The 19,912-nt window shown below is 40.2% G+C and overlaps 1 protein-coding gene across 3 annotated transcripts in view; it reads left to right on the top strand.

Moving 5' to 3' along the window:
* The window catches only part of GLIS1 (GLIS family zinc finger 1), a 194,458-nt gene that overhangs the window by 83,641 nt on the left and 90,905 nt on the right, over nucleotides 1-19,912 (top strand). For all 3 annotated transcript variants that reach the window (XM_051625623.1, XM_051625622.1, XM_051625624.1), the window contains exons 2-3: nucleotides 6,690-6,888; nucleotides 13,076-14,177. In XM_051625623.1, coding sequence (XP_051481583.1) covers nucleotides 6,690-6,888; nucleotides 13,076-14,177 — 1,301 coding nt within the window. The remainder of the gene's footprint in view (nucleotides 1-6,689; nucleotides 6,889-13,075; nucleotides 14,178-19,912) is intronic.

Raw genomic sequence — 19,912 nt, 5'->3', positions numbered from 1 at the left:
TAAAAGGTTACAAATCTCTAAACTAATGAGATGTTTTCAAATTGGTTTAAGTTAGACTGATAAAAAATTAATCACACTTCTTTATTCAGTGGTACCAACCCTACGCATTCACTCTTTTAAAATATTTTGTATAGTCTGCAAAAGGAATTCCACAGAAGAGAAACAAAAGGCACTCCAAATAACTTGTTTTAAAAATAAATTGAACATGAAATAACAAATATAGAAGTAGCCAACACTTAGGGTCCAGAATCTACTAGAAAGACACACATGGGTTATATTTATCTTTCACAAGTTTTTAAGATTGATAATCCACAATTTTTTCACTAGCTTGGTTGGTTTAGTTTACAAGAGTTTTCTTAGCCCTTCTGTCTTCACTTACACATCAATATGAAAGTAAAGAAATAAGTTTTTCTGTTACAGGATTTTATAGCATGGTTCAAAAAAACTTGGAGGAAAGAGATCCTCTGTTTAATTCTAACCTTTTCGCATGCTTCTGGTGTTAACACTGATCCCTTATAGATTCTTATCACCTGTGCTTATTTTCAAACAGGCAGAGGATCTGTCACCTCTGTCCTGACACATAAATGTAGGACAGCGTGGGTCTTCACCTGACTCTCACTATACAGTTTTTTTCAATCTCAGGAAAGAAACTTAGTGGTGCACAGAGATAAAGCACAGAGAGAAATTGCCAGAAATACGCAGGGTAAAACTATAGCTTGTAATAACAAAAAATATTTACAAAGCTTTGTGAGCATACATTTATCTACATAAACAGTCATGGCTGGACAAACTGGGACTACATCATATTTGTGTGATTTTAAAAAAGGATAATCTTTAATGATAAAATGTTATTGGAAGTCTTGTACTGAATTAGAAATTATTGCCAAGATCTCTTGAAGTGTACAACTTTCCTCTTTCAAGTGGTGAGAAGCCCAATTGTCTAGAGGCTTGTTGTGTACTAGATGGTGCAAATGACTGCAAAGAGGTCAAGAAAAGATCTGAACATCTCTTTTGGGTCTGTGGGCCAAGATCTGGAAGTCCATGTTTAGGATATCTTGTTATGGGCTTGACCACCTAAGTGGAAGTAACAGTATTACAAGTGGGTGAGGTCTGCTTAAGGCTGTAATGTCGTACATGTCATAATTACACCAGCCCACTTCTAAAGTGTCTTCCCTGCTCTTATGCTGTCCCCACAATAGAAAAACTTAGATCCAAACTCATATCTCTTCTAATAACGGTTCACTGAAACTAAAGGAGAAACGATGTTTTCTCACAAGGCATAGGAAATCTGCCTTTCCTATCACACAGTCTGACCTGCCTTCTGCAACAACTGGAGAATCTATTTTCTGGCTTTCATGCTACATTTCTGCCCCTCAGGCTTGATGTAGGATTAAGACAGATCCTCCCATTCACAACGGAGAATGGCATAATAGGCATAAAAAACTTTGAGAAAGTGTTGATTTTTTGTTGTTGAAAATTATGAAAATGCTGTCATTTCATGAATCATTTTGAAGATTCTGTGTTTTGAAGCATTCAGTTCATTCATTTGAGCCTTCCAGCAGGCAGCATAGTGCCATGCCTCTCTCTTGATGCTTTTAAATCACTGACTTTATGGGAGTTGTGACAGTCACTCCAGCCACACAGTAATGGAGACTGTTCAGCTCTAGTTATGTGGAATGGGATGCTGAGTGTGAGTGCAGTACCTTCCCTACTATACTTGGCTTTGCTGTGTTGGCACCTTTTGAGTTAATATTTTTCCTCTCAGTGGAGGGCTTTGATGGCCTCTTGTAGCAAGGATGATTTTCACTTGTTTGAGAAAATCTGGTCCTGTTTGGTCTTTCACTCGTCTCACGTGACTCATCCAGCTGCCAGTAACAGCGTTCCATTTCTCAGTGTTGTCGTGGTAAATTTTGGACATCGCATCCAAACAAAACCAAGAATGGCAAATTTTTTTTATAGGGAGTAAAGCAGTAAGAAAAAAAAGCAAATGACCTAGTTTGGTCTTCGCTGCAAAACCCACAATGCTCTGGGGATAGCTAAGTACATTAGGCAAATATTTCAAATCTATCTCTATTTTGAATGTGAGTCATTTCAATTATACATCATTTCAGTTATTTGTTTATTGGCCTTGATTAGGTAAACTCCAAAGCCCTGCAGCATGTGTTTATTGTTGAATAATCACCCTTTCGGTGGGTTCTTGCTCTTATCTATCTACAGCCTTAATACCTAATTTCATCAGTAAGAGTGAAGCCTTCCTGAACGGTAAGCAAGATGTTTCCCAGGGAAGAGAGAGAGCTTTTGCCCTCTAGTAGGGGTACTTTTACATATTGATCTCATTGTTACACAGACAGGTTTCCTTTGGTGCTAGGAGGTGCTGGCTTCCTCTAAGAGGATTTACCCCTAGCAAGCAATGTAGATCCTGACCAGTGTGAGCCATCCTTCCTGAGGTGTGTAGCCCCATCACAATCAATGGGACCAATTCTCACATTACTTAATCTGCCACAGATAAAGGAAAAACTCCTCCAAAGTCAGTTATACGGGAAGGAACAATGCAAGATACTGAAAACTGAACTAACTTGATTACTCATATGGAAGGAATTGCCTGATTGTAGCCTTTGCACACTACTGTATCAACCTCTTCCCGTTCCCTTCACAAGCATTTAAATGTAAAGATATAAATTAAAGCTGCAGCACTGAAAATGACAAAAGTTACCTTGATGGATTCCACTTGCACAAGATCCTTCTGGAAACCATTCTGCTTTTATTAGGTTTACTCTCTGTAAATTAGGATTAGTTTTTTATATAGATTTATGAAATAGCTATGTTTCTACTGAAAGCAGGGTGAACCCTCTCGTATAAGGCAGGGAGTATGTGTTCTTTTCATCTGTTATTGGTAAGTTACTGTATGTAGGTTAAAGGCCCCTCGATACCAGTGAAAGAGGAGATCTAATTCCAGACGTGGAAAATACTTAAATCTTGTGTGTGCCAGCCAGTGATATTAATATTGTATAAAACAGCCAGTTGTCAAAGGGCCAGATTCTGTTCTCAGTTACGCTGGTGTAAACCAGGCTTTTTTTCCTTTTTTTTTCTGAGGTAACAAATTTGCTTTTGCATGTGCCTGAACAGCTGGACACAGACTCTGTCTGTCCGTGTTCAGAGATCATCTCTCAGTTCTTGTTTTATTTGCTGTGAGGGGGAAAAAAAGTGAGCCTGGTGCTGGAACAATGACAAACAAGGGACAGCTCCCATGTGCTGGGCACATTTCTGAGGGCTTTGATGCATATGTGACTTCACTCAAGGCAGTGTTGTGCAAGAAATTTTTAACTTGTGTTACTAAATCTGTAAGGTAGTTTGTGAAGGCAAATACACGATGGATTGGCTGAAACACACATCACTTCACAGATTTAGCATAAGTGTTTTGTTCCTTTGCAGGGAGAAAATGTATTTTCTGATTTGACAGCTACAGGAGAAGATAATAACTTTTGACAGCACAGGGGTAATGTTCATGTTATTCTAGGAAATCTCCATCTTCACACAAATAGGTATCAGTGTGTGCTGCAGTTGGTATTGCTGAACTTTGGTGGAAGCCTCAAGTTTCTGTGTTTTGATAATATGATAAAATTGAGAAAATGCATATTAAGAAAACCCTAATGAATTGCAGACTTGTAATATTCGGGGAATGAACAATAGTGTTTCTGAGTCCAGTATAAATCTTAAACATTTTTAAGAGTCCACAGTATTTTGAAGGGAAGAGACATCTTGAATATATTGCTATGGAAAAATTGAGGAACTGTGAATTGGGTATTGTAGCTATAACTGATTTACCAGCTTCTCTTAGTGATGTGGCCTCTAAAAGTGTATAGAACTTATTTCTCCAGTTTTCAACAGTGTATTTAGATACCTTTTAAATGTGATTCATGGATCCAAATTAACAACCACAAGTCTGATTATACAGTCTTGTTAAGGTAGATATTACCCCTGAAGTAACTTGCATCATGATGGGATACAGCCAAAACAGGGATGGAATAAAGCCTGATGGAGCTGTGGACTCCAGAGTATGTAAGGATTGTTCATGTTCTAATTGCAAGCAGGGCCAAGCTAATGGTCACAAACACCCACTATAACCTGAAAGGCACCCAAAGTGATCTCATCAAATGCCTCATTTCAAAACCACGGGATAGAACTGACTGCCCTGCGCAGGCCAAAAGGTGCTGCATTTCTGTACAGCTTCGTAGTCTCTTCAGAGTCATTCAGAACAATGTCAGAGTATCAGGGAATTCAGAATATAAATCTGAAATGACTAGAACATATATGATGAAACAGTATAAAAATATAAAATAATGCTGGCCTGCCCTTCCTAAGGCTTATCACATGCCTTGGTATTGTGGTGGAGCTGGGTAGGAAAAAACTGGTATTGTTTTTCCAATTTTAAAGATTCTGACTTCTTAAAAAAATACAAATCAAATAAGTAAATGGTCAAGCCAAACACTGAAAACTTTTCACTGGAAACAGGGAATTCTGTTCTGGAAATGTCACAATAATGCCTCATGAGACTTGTAATTTGGGTGTCACATGTACCCACTCTTTTCTATGGATCTGGATGCCTGCCTGGACTATGTCTTCATCTGCCATGGTCTTCCCTATTACAATGGTGCCGTGGAGCATGATGGGGAGGCTATGGACCCCAGCCAGTGGAGGAGAATGGACTTTTGTGCTGTGATCCCTTTCACAAATTCTCTGGTTACCACAGACTTTTTTGCCTTCTGTAGTCACCTGTTTCTTCTCATTTATACTCACCAAAACCCTGAACATGATTCTCATCACTTTCAAAGCGTTCAGTGACTGTAATTATAGAGGACCATGGCAGCTCAGGCTCTCCCACTTGCGTTTACCATAGGATTAGAACTGTAGACTCATAGAATTAGTTAGGTTGGAAAAGACCTTTAGATCATAGAGTCCAGCTGTAAATCTAACACTGCCAAGTCCACAAGCATTATCAGCTGTCCAAAAGAGGAAATGGGTTTGTATATGCTAAGGGTACCTTTGTTCTGAGGAGCTGTGCTGAAGCAGTAACTGACTAAAACGAGCATAATCTCTGAAACTTCATAAAAGAAATAACAAAACTGCAGAAGTTAATCACTACAATTTAGCTTACCCTTTTGTACTGAAAATATCATTAACTAGCTAGTGTGATATCTGCTTAATTGTGTTCTATGATACCTTTATAATACAGGTGTAATACCTATATAATATGGGTGTAATACTTGGTACAGACTGAGTGATGAATTCATGGAGAGCAGCCCTGCAGAGAACAGTGTGGGGACACTTGTGGATGAAAAACTGGATTTAGACTGGCAATGAGTGCTTGCTGCCCAGAAAGCCAACTATATCCTGGGCTGCATAAAAAGACACATGGCCAGCAGGTCGAGGGAGGTGACTTTCCCCTGTTACTCCATGCCCAAGAGACCTCACCTGGAACACTGTGACCAGCTCTCAGGCCCCCAGTACAGGAAGGAATTGGACCTGTTAGAGTGGGCCCACCGGAGTGCATCAGAATAGTCAGAGGGCTGGAACACCTCTCTTGTGAAGAAAGGCTGAGAGTTTTGGAGGTGTTCAGCCTGGAGAAGAGAATGCTCCATGGAGACCTTATTGTGGTAAAGAGGGCTTATAAGAAAGATGGAGAAAGACAAATTTCAAACCATTGAATGATTCTCTATTGATATATATACCTGCTCTGGATAACACTGCAAGTTGTAGTGTTGAAATAGTAGAAGTTGTGCTGTCAATGGCAGGTACAGGATGGGTTTCAGTAGAAGGACCAGATCTGGGAACAATGTAAAACAGGTTATTTGTGATGAGGATGTTTTTAAGTCCTATGGCTACTGAGAGGGATTAATTTTGCTCAACTGCAGCTGTCCAGAAGTCAGGTACTCAGTAGTTGGTTCTTTAAGTGCCTTTTATCGTCAAGGGGGTGAGGAAAGCATGTCCTGCAGTTGTGCAAGTCCATCTTAAAACACCCATTTTGAGATGGCTGAATGACGTAGATGATGTCTGTGCAAAACTCATAGAGAGCAAAACTATGGTGAGATGAATTGTGTGTTATAACACCTAAGTAAAGGACAAACCTTGATGCTTGTGAGAATCAGTGATTTGCATGAAACTGCGCATAAGCTTTATCTTTCCAGTCACTTTGCCTGTAGAAAATTTTTTCACACTGTTGACCTGACAGTTAAGTAGAAACATGCCCATCTAAAGTCATAATCATAGAGATAATTGTCTGCAAAGAAAAACTTGACTGACGTCACTGTTTTTAGAGAGCTTCTTTCCTTGAAAATAAAGGAACTCTGAAACATCCCTCTCCAAAATCTAACACAGACAAGACTCTACCATAAAAATACATAGTAGGAAGGCAAGCTATCAAACAGAGGTTTTTTTTAGTTAGTTTATGAAGCGTAAAATAGCCACAAAACCTAAGAAGAGAAATAAACAACCATAATTCACAGATCCAAATTGCTTTGCAATTAGTTTTTGCTTCCTTGTGGAACCTTTTATTTCCACTGCCATATAATTTACAAGAATTTTACAAGGACATCCAAAATAAGCCTACAAAATATGCAAATGAGCAAAAATAATGAACACAGAGGGTTCTTAGTCAAAGGGTTATGATTATTTTTTTCTTTTTTTGACAGTGAACGGTGGCTACAATCATTGTAATTTGATCTCTGAGAAGAAGAACATGATGGACATGGAGATGACAAGTAGCTCGGTACCTGTCTGCAGACAAGGTCTATTCATCCACGCAGGAAACCCACTTATGCGAGACCACCCACTGTCCTGTGAGAGACTGCTTCATGTTGGTCAGCTGAACTTGACACACTCGGATATAAGGTATTACTGCAAGGTTTATTGGCTGATATACTTAGGTCTGCTGGAGAGCTTCTTTGTTAGAACTGTTTCCCTGTAGCATCTGTGGGTGCTACATTTGGAATGGTATTTTTGGCTTTTACATTATTTTGGATGTCCTTTGGATGCTGATTTAATCACCTTTGCAGGTTCGCATTGCAGTGACATGCACTTGTGCACAGGCAACTGTCCAAGGCAGTGCCAAGAGGAGTCACTGTGTATGGAGCCACTGCCCCCTGAATTGAAGTTTACACACAACTTCTCTCTGGGGACTCTTGCAGTGTGCTGAAAAGTCAATGAGAGTCTGGCCAGGGGCTTAAGTAGGGTCACACTTGCCTCCTCTCTACCTCCACCCCAATGCCATGTTAGTTCCAACTTGCAGCCTGGAAGGCAGGGATGATAGTTACTCTCAAACCAATGTCTCCCATATGGCGATTTGGCATGCCACCATCCAACCTACAGGAAAACAATGCCACTTTTATTTCTTCAGCATTTCCTTTAATGAAGTATTTTCAAAGTTCCCATACAGCCACATCCTTAGTATTTGCTTCTAAGGCCGTAATGTGAAAATTTGGTCTCTGGTTTTGATATATGCACTGTAGTTGGATATGCTATGAACAGAATCTCTATTTAAACATTTGCTATAAATTAATTATATGAAAACACACAACTCCATTATTTTTTTGTTGTTGTTACAAATTCAACATTACCAGATTTTAAACAAGTACCCTAAACAGACATCCATTGTGAATAGAAGCCTGCTACAAATTAGAATCTGTCCATCTATTTTAATTACACTGCTTTTTGGCAGGGGATATAATACGGAATAATCTTGACCTTTTTGAAGAGCTGTAGAAAAGAAAAACCTCAAAAAAGTTGCAGCCTTTATCTTAAATACTTGGAATAATTGGCACTCTGCGCATGGAACTATGAAGCCCAAATGTCCACAGTCACAGCAAGAGGAAATATGGCCTGTAGCTCGGTCTTGGAAATCTGACTGTTTCTGATTTTATTATAAATTTTCCATTTACTGGTGGAGTAAGAACATCTGTGTTTTCAGGAGGAGGAGATTCTGTAATATGGCAAGCAGTTGGAAAGAACTTTGTTTGTTTGTTTGTTTGAATAGGACAAATAATATCCATACCTTATAAAAAAATATTCTACTATTGCTGCAAATATTTGTAGAAGCTGTTGCAGCTGGATGTAAGTCTGCCCCCTCCTAGTTTCTTTATGGTCCAATGTGGGACTGGAAGTTACCAAACTTTTTTTATTCTGTCAGTGAGGATAATTGTGAAACAAAGATAATTAGGGCAGGAGCAAACAAAAGGAGGAAGAGAGTACTCTGCTTAGATCTTTTTGAACCTTTTTGTAAAATGTATAATGAGGAAATGACAGATACCTGCATACCTGGCATCATAGTACCCATCCTCAGAAATCTGAGCCCCTTCCAGCCCCCATTTAGAAGAGGATTCCCAGAACAACATAAAGGATTGTCTGCTGCCTAACATGAGAAAGTAGCAGGTGATGGGCCTGATTCCCTTTGCTTTGTAGCATGGTCTAAAGCCTTGAGGCTCTGCTACTTCTAAGCAACAGTTTGGAGAATATCTTGAAGGACCCTTCCATTCCTTTACGGGTTTGTGAGTCCCACTCATCGTGCTTTGCTTGTATGTCCTACTTCTGTCTGCATGGGATTGGCAAGGTAAATGCAATACCCAGCTCTGTTCTATGAACCTTGTAGACACAGTGTCTTAATTTTATCACTGTGCTGCTCATGAGATGCATGGTACAGAAACAAAACCTTGGCATCTGCGAGAAGGTGGACAGCAGTTGAGATTATTTTTGTTCATGGTCGTCGTGATGGTAAAGATTTTTGATGAGCAAGTAACACAAAAGGTGTTCTTTACCTGAAGATCTGGAAGCAGGAGAACATAACTGGGGTGGGGTGAATCCCTGTCAGGTTCCTGTGAAGTCAGGGGTGCTCTCCATCTTCCCAGATTTCAGTCTTCACTAGAAAATAGGTGAGAGGAATAATGCTGGAATGAGCAGATACTGGAGCACACAGAAGTCTGGACAAACTCTGTTAGGTTGTGCTGTTCAGCTCCAGTGAGCAGCACAGTTATAAAGGGAGACAGAAATTCCAGCAGCCTCTCTGGGTTGAGCTTTGAGCCGCCCTGCATTTCTAGGATATGGAACGTCCAAGGAAAACCCAAACAAAACCAGAGAGCACCTCCCTTAGCAATCCAAAATCTTCCTTAGGATTTGGGGTTATGATTGGCTTTGTCCTTTTTTTTTTTTTTCCACTGAAACTTGTTATCCCCTTCAGCTTCTCCCTGAATCACTTTCTCTTGAAAACTGTATTCTAGGGATGACTGTCTTAATCCAAGAATCACAATCCTCCTTCTTCCTTCCTGGCCCCTTTTCCCCACTCAGCTAATAACTTTTAAGTTGTGCAACATAATTGCTGCTACATGCTATCCGTGAACGCAAAGTGTGTGGGACTGGAGAAGTCCTAATACCTTCCTTACCACAATTGGAGCCATCCCACAGCTAATGTTGGCCTTTTGTCAAACAATCCATTATCAGACCCAGCAAACCCAGCCCACACTGTGCTCGGTGCTTGGCGCATAAAACCCGGAGAAGACATCAGAGCAGTCAGATAGTGTTGCAAAGGGTCCTTGGGTTTGCAGCAGAACAATCCCCTCCAGCTTTTAAAAACTGCCAGTTATCACTGCTCATTTACAGTGGCAATTGAAGGCATGTATGTTTTGTAAATAATCTGGAGATTTCAGATACAGTCATCTTTTCCTCCGAGGGCAGTTGAGAACTGCAGTACTTCTGGCATGGTGCTACTGGCCTCGTGCTCTGGCTCCAGTTACCACGTAAGGGAATCTCTTTGGAAACACTGCCTTAATAGCCTCTCAGAGGCTGCTGTTGCTCTTCAAAGGCTTCACACTCTGGTTTCTTGTGCTTAGGCAGCAATTCTGTTGCTTCAAACTGTCCATGCTGGTACAGGGATGCTCCCTGTGAAGAGAGGTTTGTGGGATATATTCTCCTGCTGACCCCACTCCCTTCCAGGGCTGTTGATCTGGCAGCCACGCAGAGCTGCTCCTTGCTGATCTGTGTGTCCACACAGCGTCCTTTGCACTCGCTGTCCTCCTGTCCTTTGTCCCTCTTGTTCGCCTATTGGCTGTTAGTTTCATATGCATTTAGATTTTGCTACTGTCCAGAGATTGTGAAATCCTTACGGCCAGCACTGCCTATGTGTACCAGCCCTGGAATCTGATCCCTGGCTGTAACAGCAAGATGCCATTACAGGAAGAAATAGTCAATGGGTACAAGAGAAGCCACTCAGCAAGCTGGATGCCAGACACCTTGTTTCTCTCTTTCATTAGTTTTGTTTCTGTGCCCCCACTTCCCCCACTCCCCTCAGGACTAGGTAGAGCAGGCAGAGCTTTCCCTAGAACAGCGATGGCAAAACTATGCCAGGAATACAGAAAGTCTGCAGTAATGCAACCTAGAAATTAAGTACCCCAACATTCAAACGTTAGGAAATTGAATTAATGCCAGACTCCCAGCAGAGCTAACAGAGGGTATATGATGTACAATGTTACAGAGAAAACTGCAGCTCCCAGAAAAGACTTCCTTCTGATCTGCACAAGTAGCCTGTGCTTATCATTAGAGCATGGCTAAGTCACAGCTGTGGCAATGGGAAGTACATTAATTCAGTGCCTTCATCTCATTTGCTTTTGAAATAAGGTATTCCAGCTTTCCCTTTGGTCAAAACTCCCCTCTTTTGTATGTCTTGTATTCTGCATTGCAGCTTCACAGCAATACAGTCCTGACTCTAAGATCTTATGCTGGAATTGCAGATCGATGTTCCTGGAAGTTTTGAGACCCTAATATTTCTCAGGAGAGGGATGTTTGTATCCATCCTGCAGGTACTCTGCATTGACTCCAGCTTGAACTCCTTGTATGGATTTCTGGCAAGATGGGAGCTTTACATAAAGCTTAATAATCTGACACCAATTATCACAGGCTGAAGTGTAAGGCTTGGGTTAGCTTTATATGATGTAAGAAAAGTGTTGTGTTTTCTTTAGCCTGAGGCTTTGGGACCACTAAACTATGATACAAACTGAATTATTTAGAAGAGTTCTTGTACAGAAGAAACTAAGTAATAGGAAATACTGTGCCTGGCGTGGTATGCTGTAAAATCTTTCTCAGAATGAGTGTCAAATAGCACACTTTCTACTGAGCAATGAAACTATCAGCGAGCAGGGCAGGGTTTCCCAAACATGTGCAAGAAAAGTTTTGTACTTATGCTTATTGCCAGATATTTTACAGACATATGGTTTTGTAAATGTTAAAAAATTATGTATGAATACTGTTGGGTTTGTGTGGTTTTTTAAAAATTTACCATCTGTAAAACCAGGTGCTTTAACTTTACCCTGAGACCAACTGTGCAAACCTAAAGGGAGAAATTATAACTAATGGTTTATGGAAACCTCTAAAATTTTCAAATGTACTGGTTTTAAATTTCTGGTGGCAAATGTAGGATCTGATTCTTTTATAGCAATGAATGGTTGGGAATTTCATTTCTATATCAAGACCTACTGGCTGCAAACTATTGGAGCTCACAAACATGTCACTAGTGAATGCAGTGTTGCCAATTGTGTGCCTCAGACAGGTGTAATTTTTTGACAACCTTGATTTCATGGGAAGGAAGTATTTTTTAAGCTTTTTGTTGTGGTTGTTTGTTTTTTCTAATCGGTAGTTCTTTGAGAGCTTTTACCAAGGAAGTGCTAGAAGTCATCCTAGCTCCCCATATTAATGTTAGTGGTGGATTAGTGGAAAAATAGTGATAAAATCATCTAAGTTGTAAAATAAATGCAGTTTATTCAGCAGCTGCACAGTTTAACATACGTGTATGTCCAAAATACCTTATGCATACGTGTTTAATGCTTTAAAATGTGTCAGATTTGTCTTAACTGCGATGTTACATACAAGTTGCTAAACTGCCAGGTTTTCTTCAGCTTTTGTGGTGCTAGCATGAAAAAAGCATAACATTCATTTAAATGGAACACGTCAAGATAAGAACCATGGAGCATCTTTCTGGAGGGTTTATTAGTTCAGGTACAGCTTTCCTGCACATAGACGTACTGTTTCCTCATCTTGGCACATCTCTGCATGATGAAGCCATAGGTTAAGGTCTCCTGTGCTTTAGGGATATGTAAGCAACACCCACTGATCCTAAAAAACCCCACACAGTTGAGTCATCCACAGTCAACATTTATAGCTGAAATAAAATGTTTTATTTTAAGGCATAAACCAATTGCCAACTGCTTGGAAGAAAATGTTAGAAGGAAATGTTCCCTAAATGCATTTTCTGAAATGTCTGTGTGGTGTTCCTTGAGATTCCACTTCCTGAGTGATTGGATTTGGCACACATCACCGAAGATTAAAAATAACTTCCACAGAACAATCTTCTTTGGATTTGCAGAACCATGTAGACTTTAAAAGGAAAAATGGAAATGGGAATACATAGGCAGCCAGTTTAAATCACTTTTTTAGTTGTCTTTTGTAGACCTCTTAGAAGTAAATACTCAGCTGATCTCTCATTGACTTCAGCCCACTGGTTAAAAGTGAGCTGTTCTTTCTTTATATTCCTTTTTTCCCCACTGATCTTGCTCCTTTTTTAATCTAGCAAAGGAAGGCATCTCCTTGACGTGTAAGCAAAGCTCAGCTAGCATTTATTGTTTAGTGTGAACAAGAATGCCAAGTTTTCCCAGTATGCTCTGAGGAAAACGCCGATATTTGAATAATTCAGAAATGCCCAAAGCTCTCAAACTTCAGTCTCAGCTATTGTTTTGCCCGATCTATTATGCATTGAAAACCTAGATTGTGATTGATGAACTGCCCGTAGCAGTGGAGGGGAGATTGTCTGTTCTGTACGTAACCCACTGTGTAAAATTAATCCTGTGTAAAACGATGCTGCCTATACAAGGGTTGTAGAGGAAGCATTGCAGAATTTTTTGGTGTAATTGCTGCATTAGACAGGCAATGTTCAGCAGAGAGCAAGTGCTTCCATTCTCAAGGGCTTAACAAATGTTGCGTCTTATACAACAATCATAAATCCCGTGGTAGCTAGTGATACTTAATGAAAACTGTATTACAGGTCACCCAGGTTTCAAGACTCGGTAGATTCTGCTGCTCCATGCCTGAATGGAAGTCACCCAGCTCAGCACATTAAACAAGAATGCCCGAGTGATTATAAGGTTCTGTCTGAGGCTTCCACACATAGGAGGATTACAGAGGGGATGGAGCTGAGAGCCTCTGGTAGTCTGCATCCTGAAATAGACCTAATGAATAATAGCTTTACAAATTCACTTTCATCCTACTTGTTTAATAATGAACATAGCTCCTCCCTGGGCCCTTTGTCACTTGGCACCCCTCAGCACTCAGCCAGGCTACAAACAAGCAACCTGAAGAAGAGATGCATCTCTGTTGTGCCGTCTTCAGCTGAAGGAATCGATATTACAGCTATCATCCGCACATCCCAGACGTCACTGGTCACCTGTGTGAATGGACTGCGAACTAATTCGGCTGGCATTTCCTCTCATCCTGTGGAGATCAGTCATCACAGTGCTCAAAAATCCTCTCGGCCACAGTCTTGCTCTCAGCCTGGAAACCCTTGCAGTATTCCCTCCCCTCCAGCATGTCTTGTACCTATTTCTGCTGAATGTGACAGAGGTGACTGTGAGCAGATACAAATGCAGCAAGTGGAGGAGAATGGAAGCCTCAGCCTTATGATGAATGGTAGTAGCATTCCTCATCAGAACACCTCGCACAGCTCCCAGAAGGTGAGTTTCTTAAAACAAGAGCCAGCTGACGATTATTCCTCCACTGCTGACCTTTTCCGACATCATCAGGGGCTGCCTCCCCCTTACCATCTACACCAGCAGCTGAGCCAGACTCCAGGGACATTGCCTCACTTACACGCCTCTATGTCTCCGAAGTCCCTTCAGCCCAGCGACGGGGACGAACAGGACCTGAGCAATGGCAAACAGGTCTGTCGGTGGATTGACTGCAGTGCCACTTATGACCAACAAGACGAACTGGTCAGACACATAGAAAAGACTCACATTGACCAGCGGAAAGGAGAGGACTTCACTTGCTTTTGGGCAGGCTGTGTCCGCCGATACAAACCCTTCAATGCTCGTTACAAACTGCTGATTCATATGAGGGTTCATTCTGGAGAAAAACCAAACAAGTGCATGGTAAGTCTGGAATATATTTGTTTGAATAGAAACATACTACTCTGCTCTCTTTCTCGCTCTCTTCTCAGTCTTATTCCAATATAATTATTGTGCTTTCCTGTAACTTAGTCTGCAGCAGGCTAAAGGGGAATTAGAGAAAACCTTATTCTAGAGGGAAATGTTTGAGTAAGAAAAACTGTAGTTCTTGGAAAAGGGATTCAGTTTCCTTATATGAGAGCTTAACTTTTAATACAGTGCTTTATTTTTTTTTTATATTCATTAAAGCATTAATAAAGTGATGATCAAAGCACACAGCAGTCCTTTAACGTAAAACAAGTCACTGAGCCTCGGGTGACATTTTTAATCAAGAAACATAAAACACATCTAATGAAATTCTTTTCATTCCTTCAGCTGAACAATAACCCATAGAGTTGTGAGTGCAAAAGTTTCAAATGGTAGTTTAGAAAAGAAGAAGCTTGTTAAGGATTTTAAACAGTTAAAAAGAATAAAAGGAGTATCTTTAATTACATTTTCAAAGGTTTTGGGGGCTTTTTTAATTTGCAAAACAGAGCTTTAAAAATAAGTAAAAAACCATTGTTCTCTTCTGATCAAGAAGATGTAAACAACATCAGTGTTCCAAAAAGAGGATCTTGGGAATAACACCATTTCTGCATCTGCCCACCATGATGACAATATGACAAAACTAAAATAAAAGTTAATGACTTCCATTAAGCTTTCCACATGTTTGAAACAACAATGATATAAGTCCCTGACTGAAACAGATGAAGCAAAACAAGTTTGACATAAGCTTCCAAATTGGGCCATGAAATTTGGAAAGTCTTACTTACATGCGCACGCGTGTGCGTGCAGGCACATACACACACACTCACACAGAAAAAGAAGTGCAAACAAAGGGAATGGTTATGGCAGCAGGTTGTGGTTCTTGATAGGCAGAATTTTAGACTATATGTCTATTTTCTTGTTTTGCTCAGAGAATGATATAATGGAAAATGCTTGTAAGGAAGTTAGATCATGACAAATTTTCTGTGGCAAGCTGTAGCTTTCTATGGAGGAATAGGAAAGAATGTTTATATAAAAAGCTTACTTTTTTTCATTGTTCAAGGAAAAGCTTGCAGGCCTGCAATGGTTATGGAAGGGAGAAAGGAGAAAACAACTGTATTCAAAATGTTTTACAGAGAAAAAAATTCTCTGTAAGCGGTCATCCTGATTATCTTTTTGCTTCCATTGGATAAATAAAAAACATTATCTTAATGTCTGCACTGTTCAGTCAGTATTCCCTAAAATAGTATTGGAAACAATGCAGATATTTAAAGAACACCATCAAGTTGTCCAAGATAAAATGGAAACACTCTAAGACTTACCTGTTTCTTTTTCCTTTGAGAGGAACAACTGACTTGCTTATTTCCAGAAGTAGCTAAATCACAATTTTTAAAAAACTAGGAAGGAATTTAACTTCCTATTAATACCTTTGGCTTATTGATCATAAATCATCAAAGGCTAATGCAAGTTAGTTGCCTCTTTCCGAGCAAAATGTAAGCAAGCTGTGAAAGCATGGTCTCCTACTTTTTGCTTTTAGTGGTTTTGCCATTTGGAAAGAGATCAGTCTTCTCTCCACTTTATCTCACACTTTTTAAAGGAAATACTTAAAATGAGAAACTCTGATTAGCTTTACTATGATGCTGAAAGATTCCATAGACTCCATGGGTGAGGGAATGTTTTTCTGCAAAATGTGTATTTGACAGATATTGTATAGCAGATTTCTAATGTTACATTCCCATTCCTACAGGAAACCGGATAAACCAGAGATGTTAAATCACGCAAATGCTAAAAATCTCCTCCTTTCAATTATGTTAATTTGCATTAAAGAACCAGCTTTTGATAACATCTCAAAGTTTAACAATGTGAATAGGCAAAACTTTTGCATCTGATATTACAGACAGCCTTCATGGCACAAGTATATAGCCTTGTCCTGTAGGTACATGAAGATCAGTTTTATTTGAGCAGATATCATAGTTGTTCCCATACAGGCAGTGGCCCAATCAGAATTAGGAGCTTTATGTTGCACAACTTGCAGTTAACTCTTCTATTCCCAGCATAAGACCCATCCACTGTCAGCAAAGGTATCCGTGTATTAAATGTTACAACCTGGTGTATGGAATAAAGCTGGATCCAAGTGAGCACATGAAAAATATGTCTTCTTTGCTAATTTAGTTTTCTACCCTAAAAAGTCCTTGATCTAGCAGGGACAAGATCCAAAGCTGCAACACGGCTTCTTAAAGTTACTAATATCAAGTGGGGATTATTTGCCCAGCAAATTCCATTCCACTTTAAACAAGGGTTGCTGTGCAGTGTTTCATTGTGTGGTGATGTCATGTCATTTTAAATGATGGCTTTTCTTTTGATGTGGTAATAATTGTGCTGTTATTCCTGCAAATTAAGAAGGCGATTCATTCAGTGTCTATAGAGGTCTGAGATTTTGTTTCGTTTTTGCTGTAGCCCTGTTAAAGTAACTTTACATCTCTTGGTATTTGTAGTGGAGATTTTCTTTCGCTGTTCACAATTACCCATTGTACTTTCTTTTTAAGCCCTTGATTTTGTTCCTCTCTGAAAGATTACTGGCTGACTAGGTATTGAACTGCTCAGGAGAAGCTAGCAGTGAGCAGCACCCTGCTCTCAGACATAAAAGTACTTTTCCATGTAAAATTATTAATTTCTTATGACAGGCTTTGCTACTATGTACTGTAATAGACAAAGGAATTTTGGAATTCAAGCTACTTGAGAACAGGAAATACATGAGACATTTTGATTGAAAAGTAAATGGTTCACTAAAACTGCAGTTAATCCTTTTATTATCTTTCCAACAGCAGTTTCCACAATACTTTCATGAGGTAAGCTTCCTTCAGTCCAACTGTAACACTCTCATCGTTACAGCTGGTTTAAATTTAGCTAGCCTGCTTCTTTCTTTACTACAGACAATTGACAGGCAAAACATTATCTGGTGTAGAGAACTACTGATGTTTCGGGTCCGTATTCTGTTTGCTGTGTTTCCTTGCCAAAGCTGGTACTATGAGTATTCTGTTTTCATATTCTGTTAAATATTCTAATTAAGCGGTGCCTTTTCGTCATCGTGTCCCTCAGTTTGATTTTTTCCTTGAGCTCGGCAAGTAGTCTAAAGGAAACTACCTAATCTCTTTGCAATATCCTGTTATGTTTCATACTTAACTCATGTTATTTTAGTTTTATTAAATTTGGGGTTCATCTGCATTATAATCAAAAATATATCCAACGAAAATAATGATGCAATGCCTTTAAGACTTTAACTTCTGAAGATTAATTTCATGCTTTTTTAGATTTGATGTCCCAGACAATTGGAATTTTGATTGTCTGAGACAGCAAAAATTAGCAAGCTTAAATGGTTTTTTACTTAAAAGGAAAAAAAAAATTTCTCATAGCTGCATCTTTTGCTGTCTTTCAGTTCTTCCAGTACTTTGGTGGGTAGAACTGTGCTGATCTCCAGATATTGCATCCTCAGTTTAAGCCTCTGCTTGCAAACATAGAGCTGCTCATTTAGTTGTCTGGCATTGTTTGATTTGGACAAATCCATACTTGGCTTATCAGTTTATCCTCTTGCATTCTTGTGGCTTCATAAAGAGTAGAAAATGGAGCTTCCACCACTACATGCATATATGCTCAGGGAACCCTTATTACAGACCTCCATGGATGTGATCGAAGGTAAATACAGAATCACAGAATGGTTTGGGTTGGAAGATATTTTTAAAGGTCACCTAGTCCAGCCTCCTGCAGTGAGCAGGGACATCTTCAACGAGACAAGGTTGCTCAGAGCCCTGTCCAACCTGACCTTGAGTGTTTCTGGGGATGGGGCTTCTACCACCTCTCTGGGCAACCCGGGCTAGTGTTTCATCACCCTCATAATAAAAAATATATTTTTCTTTATGTAATTTCTATATATGCAATTAATGTTTATTGCAGTTGGGTACCATAACACACTGATAGCCATGAAAGGAGCTGAACAGTGATAATAGCCATTGTTAGCAGCTCTAGTTCGTGCATTTCAAGGAAACAAATGCCTCCCGAGTATGTTCTAGACATCTGTATGACATCATTCTCCTGGCTGGATGATTAAGACTTTGAAGCAGAGTCTTTTCTTCTTGCGTGTATGCAAACACTCAGTCTGGGAATAGTCTCGATGCAATGATTTGGGTGCTGTGTTGTGCACAGTGAAATTCAGCACTTGTGCCATTTGTAGTCAGTTATTTTGTATCCCTAGGAGTGAGCCAGTATAGGTGCCGCATTAAACAGGGGGAAATTGAGACATAGAAGAGATAAGTAACTTGCCTACAGGCATCTTGAGGCAATTCCAGCATTCCACTGTAGATCTTGTGTTCATATCAGTGCATGACACAAACTAACCATTTGCAATTTACCTATGTAACACATTTTAGTAAAGATTATGCAGAAGATAGCAGTCTTGCTGAACTTCCTGCTGTTTTTACTGTACATCTCTGACGCAGGTGCTTTGACATACCATAACCCTGTGAAAACTTTCATCAGAAGGCTCGGCTACATTTGTAACACTTCACAGGCAGCAACCTGGTTATTATGATTGCAGGAGAAAGGGGCCTATTAAGCAGATTAGTATGCCTGCATCTGCTGCTAAGGAAACGAGTGTGGAATCTCTGTTCTCAGTAGATAGCAAGTATTGTGCTGTCTGTGGTCGGTGGGGAGCATGAGTCTAGCAATGCATGGGGAGTAATGAGATCTCTACAGGCTGCATCTACAGATGAGGCTAAGGGACAATCCTGCACCTACAGGGAAAATAGGTCTGCATGCACCAGCTTACCTGCTTTTGAGTTTCTTCAGCTAAACAATAAGTTTCCATGCCTTTCTTGAAGGAACATTGTGGAAGTCTGGAAAGTTTTTTCAGCTCTTGGAATAGAGGGTGTCATGCACTGGTGCTGAAGGAGTGCTTTAAAGACAATATTATTAGCCTCACTTTTTTTCCTTTGAAGTCAATAGTAGGAAGCATCCATTCTACCAAATCTGCCTCACCAGAGAGCTCTCTTTTTATGAGGTCTCTGATGGCATTTCCCGATACTGTCAAGGAACTGCAGCATTAAAACCACTCTGATTAGAGGAGCAGACAGCAATTCAGTGGTTTTGTGAAAATGCAGTGTTTGTTTGTTTACGAAAACCACTACAAATTACATGACAGTACAAATGGGTTTGAGCATGCACCAGCACTGGAGGGCAGGCTGGCACATGGCTTTAGGCTTGGCACTGGGTCAGCTCATGCCCAAAGGCAGTTGGTGAATTTGAACTCATCTGTCCACAGGAGAGCTCCAGACTAACAGGTCTTGCAGGGCAAAAGTTGTGGAAGTTATTGGGCCAGGATTCCCCTGTGAGTGGGATTGTCCCACCTTTCAGTGCAGTAATGCAGAAATGCAAATCTGCAGTTCCTAGTGCAGTGCAATGGTAGGGCACAAGGGGATGGTGCCCTTAGGGCCTGGAGTCTTGTCTTCTTGAGCTGAGCTGCAACGGCATGTCCTCCCCAAGGGATTATCAGCTTCCCAATCTGGCTCTGGCTTTGCTGACCTTGGGGACATTGTGTGAGGTGCATCTGCTTTATCAGGTTGATAGAAAAAGGTGTAGGATACTGAGCCAGATGGACTTCTGCTCTGATCAGGCAAGGTTGGCTGCCTTTTTTGTTATTTTCC

Source organism: Apus apus, chromosome 7 (genome assembly GCF_020740795.1).
Source record: "Apus apus isolate bApuApu2 chromosome 7, bApuApu2.pri.cur, whole genome shotgun sequence".
In the NCBI taxonomy this organism is placed as follows: domain Eukaryota; kingdom Metazoa; phylum Chordata; class Aves; order Apodiformes; family Apodidae; genus Apus; species Apus apus.
This window is presented reverse-complemented; position numbering and strand designations above follow the sequence as displayed.